The 4,227-nt window shown below is 45.3% G+C and overlaps 1 protein-coding gene across 1 annotated transcript; it reads right to left on the reverse strand.

Moving 5' to 3' along the window:
* Positions 1-1,873: 1,873 nt before the first annotated feature.
* Positions 1,874-1,993, reverse strand: LOC122688690 (thymosin beta-4-like). Its single transcript, XM_043894874.1, has one exon. It carries the CDS (start codon positions 1,991-1,993, stop codon positions 1,874-1,876), a length of 120 nt encoding a protein of 39 aa, XP_043750809.1.
* Between the last annotated feature and the right edge of the window lie 2,234 nt (positions 1,994-4,227).

Genomic DNA, 4,227 nt, shown 5'->3' on the forward strand with positions numbered 1-4,227 from the left:
GGTGATCGCGGTGGACAGGGCAGGTCTGGAGCCTCATTTGGAATTCTGTCTGAGAAGCCTGAGAGACTGATGACCCTCTGCAGCCAGGGTCCTGTGAACGCTGTTCTCCCCAGCTTTCCTCCTGGGCTGCACGGTCAGTTAGCTCTCGTTCACTGCTGTCACAAAGTCAAACCCACAGGGCGAGTGGCCACCCCGAATTTATTTCTCAGAGGATTTGCCGCTCCTACAAGCTAGCAGACCAGAGGAGCTGGAGCCCCAGTCACGGAGGAGATAAAAAAGTATCCAAAGTTCCTTGGCCCACAGATTTTTGCCAACAGACAATTCTCCATATCCCAGTAATGGTTCCACGGAAGCCAAAAATTGGAAACACTTTGTTTTCACAATTGGGCTTCCTTGATGGCTCAGATGGTAAAGAATCTGCCTGCAATGCAGGAGACTTGGGTTCAATCCCTGGGTTGGGAAGATCCCCTGGAGAAGGGAATGGCTGCTCACTCCAGTGTTCTTGCCTGGAGAATCCCATGGACAGAGGAGCCTGGTGGGCGACAGTTCATAGGGTCGCAAAGGGTTGGACTGAGAGACTAACACTTTCAGTTTCATTTTATTTTCACAATGACGTTGATTATCTCAAAAAGATGACACCTGAATGAGAGTCTTTACCGTCCTCTTGAGATGGAAAAAACAGTACTTCTGAAATGACGTTCCAGTAGGAACCCTGTGGTTCTGAAGAAAGTGAACCTTTTCACAGTCAAAGAAGGTGCCAGGAATTGGAATTTTGAACTTGACTGCTGAGGAATAAAGATCAGCGTTTCAACTTGGAATGTGCTAAAGCCACCAATGTCTCTCAGCATTTGCTGTGGCCACTTTCATTTTACACATTTAAATCTTCCTTCCCTAATTTTACCTGTGTTCTGCTGAATGATCATATTCCTTGTAGCCTGATTTAGAAATAAATGGAATGGTTAACAACTGGCCTTTGAGTCAGTAGAATTTTTTTTTTTCTTCTTGTAGTGGGATGATCATGGCAGGATATTTCCTCCTGGCCGGGAAATAGATAAACATGTTTCCCCATGTGTAAGGAGAGAAATAATCATAGTTCTTATTTCCTAAATTTTCATGAGGATTCAAAAAATAATACACATTATGCATTTAGCACAGTGACTGCCCATGTCAAGTTAAATAAATGTTGACTGCTATTAACATCTCTTGAGCATTTGTATCTAACTGGTTGACCAACTGTAGGTTGATGTAAATCTACTTCTTGGTATATGGAACTGGTTGATTTCTAAGTAAAAATCTTGACATCCCAACAATTTGATTCTGTCTCATTTGAATGAAGGTGATCAGCCCAAGGTTGACCAGGTTTTGTCACCTATTTACTTTTTTCTCCCTATTTTCTTTGTTCTCCTTTTCTTCTCTTCACTATTATCTTCTCAGTTTCTCTCTCCTCCCCCCCCCTTTTTAAAAACATTTTAAAACTTTTAATTTGTGCTAAAAAATACGTGCATTCCTGTATTTAAACATTGTAACAAAAAGGAAATGGCGCTCTAAGCCGCACTTCACAGCCCACAGGACATCGTGGACCAGCTTGCTTTTTACTCTAGAGTTCACAGTCGTCCTACCCAACTCCCTCCTTCACGAACAATTTTTTTTCCTTCCAGTCAGACAGGCAGATGAGAGAGGCAGGTCGTGGCCTACACATTGTTAGTAGCTCTCCTTTCTTTTATGTGCAAAAGGATGGCACAGTCATTTAAACTTGAGCCAACCTCTTTGTCTCCTGCAAAGCTAAACAGCTAAAAGAGGTAAAATAAGAAGGCATCGCTTGTGGAACATACCGTGCATACTGGCAGCGCATGCCTCATTACGACTTGCCTGCTTACTCATCTTGTTCAGTAGTTTCTTTTGAAGGCAGGGGATTTTTCTCTTGCATTTCTGCTTTCTTCAATTTCAATTTGTCAGACTTCTCAACCTCAGCCATATTGGGTTTGTCAGACATGGTTTCAGAGGGAGCAGAGCGAGCTGCGAAGGAGAGAAATACGGTCTGCGATGGCTGATGAGAGCTCTCTTTCCCTCTCTTTCTTAGTTATTTTCAGCGGTGACTTAGGGATACTGGTACCCTCAGTGGGCACTGCCTGCCTGCCAGGGCAAGTGCTGAGATGACTCTTAAACGCTGCCTTTGCATGTTGGTTCTTTTTTTTTTTTTTGGCTTGTTTCTTTTCTTGTAGATGATGGCCATGCAGTAATCCTGAGATGAGAGCTGAAACCTTCAGTTGACTCAGTGTGGGTTTTCCAGAAATAGTCCCTGATGATGTGCTAGATGATGATAACTGAAGGCAGGAATGCTCTGTTTATAAATTTGTCACAGGGCTCACCTGAGCCATCACCCTGGCCTGGCCCCAGCCTCACTGTGAAGCTGTATAGTCCTTCTCTGCAGGGACCCCTGTGGCAGATGTGATGCTGGGACAGGACCATAGAAAGGCTGCTCTGGGAAGAAACTCAGGGGGCAGGGCCATCCAGAAGTGCTGTCTCAGTGAGGCCGCAGGTAATTAGGAGGCTGGCAGGGGCATAGGCAGCAGCACTGGGGATGCTGAGGTCCAGTGGGGACTGAAAGAGCAAAGCCAAGGATACAGGTGAGACTCAAAGGCCAAATGTCAGGCTGCAGCCAGGTGTGCGAGAGCCCTAGGGGTCAGAGGTCAAGGGGAGCCAGTGGTCCAAAGTCAGGGGTGTAACTAGAGATCAACACTTCATCAGCTGTTTCCTTAGACAGGTGGCCTCCATCATGTTTCCTGCTGGGCAAGATGCTGATCATGCATGCGACAGATCAGGGTATGGGGGTGGGTGGAGTTATCGGATTGAGTGGTGTGGGATCGAGTGAAGGCAGAGTTGGACATTTTGGTAGAAGAGTTGGTGTCAGATGTTGTTAAAGGCTGAATGTTTGTGTCTCCCCCAAAATTCGTATGTTGAAGCCCTAAGCCCTCATTGTGATTACATTTGAAGATACGGTCTTTATGGAGGTGGTAAGTGTCCTTGTAAGAAGAGAAAGACCTCTCCCTCCCTTTCTCCTCCTTGTCAACATATAGCCCAGAGGCAGCCATCTACAAGTTAAGAACAGGGCTCTCACCAGATCCCATCATGCTGGTGTTCTGATCTCAGACTTCAGGGCTCCAGAGCCACGAGAAATACATTTTTTTGCTGTTTATAAGTCATCCAGTCTATGATATTTTGTTATGAAAGCCATAGCCCCAGGCTAAGATAGTTGTAAGCTTTGGTTTTGGGGGTGTGTGGAGAAGGGAAAGAGTGTGCCCTTGGAGACACAGGCAGTGAAGGCGAGCTGTCATAGAGTTCCAGTCAAGACTGGCATCTCCAGGAAGGGGATGTAGAAAAGCAAGATGGGGTCCCAGCGCCAAAGATATTTGGGAAACCACCAAAGGCAAAACAAATACTTTCCCCAAAGCAACTGAGTTTCCTTGGGAAACAAGATCCAAACAGCAAGATAACTTGGGCCAATCACTGAGGCTGGTCGCATCTCTTTAAACTTGAACTGGAGAGCCTGAGTGGGAAGGGAAAGAAGGGGAGGATAAAGTATACCCAGATACAGAGAAAGTAGAGTACAGAGGTTGAGCATGAGCAAGGACTGACAGCTAAAATTTTTGTCTATTGAAGAGTGAAGTGTGCAGAAAGGATCTAAGAGAGAGAAGCCCAGAGCTGTGCATGGCTGGACCCTTCCCTTCATCCAGGTGGTGTTAAAGTATCTGTTGATCATTGTTTGATAAAATGTAATATCTCACTGTGTATATGTGTATCTATATATAATACCTATATATGTATACATGCACACGTAATGTACAGATGTATATATCATGTAATATATATACAGATTTATTTATTGATATGTGTATGTATATTTCCCCATCAGGAGGCCCATGGTCTGTGCTCAGGCAATAGTGTAGTCAGTGGATTAATCCCCATTTGGAGGCAGAACCTGGCTAATAGAATCCATTGGGATCTACGAGTCTGGAATCTGTTCCTTCTTAAAGGAGAGAGGACAGACTTTGTATTCTCAGAACCCGCATGTTCCTTGGCTGCTCTCCTGAAAGTCTGGGCTGGAGACGGTGTTGGGAGGGCCTGAATTTCCATGCAGAGGGCATCTGTGTGCACATGTATGGGACCCAGTGTTCACAGGCCACCCCAAGTCCATCTTTTCTCCCAGAGGTTGAGTGGGATTCCTTG

The sequence above is a fragment of the Cervus elaphus genome, chromosome 33, assembly GCF_910594005.1.
Source record: "Cervus elaphus chromosome 33, mCerEla1.1, whole genome shotgun sequence".
NCBI classification, from domain to species: Eukaryota; Metazoa; Chordata; class Mammalia; order Artiodactyla; family Cervidae; genus Cervus; species Cervus elaphus.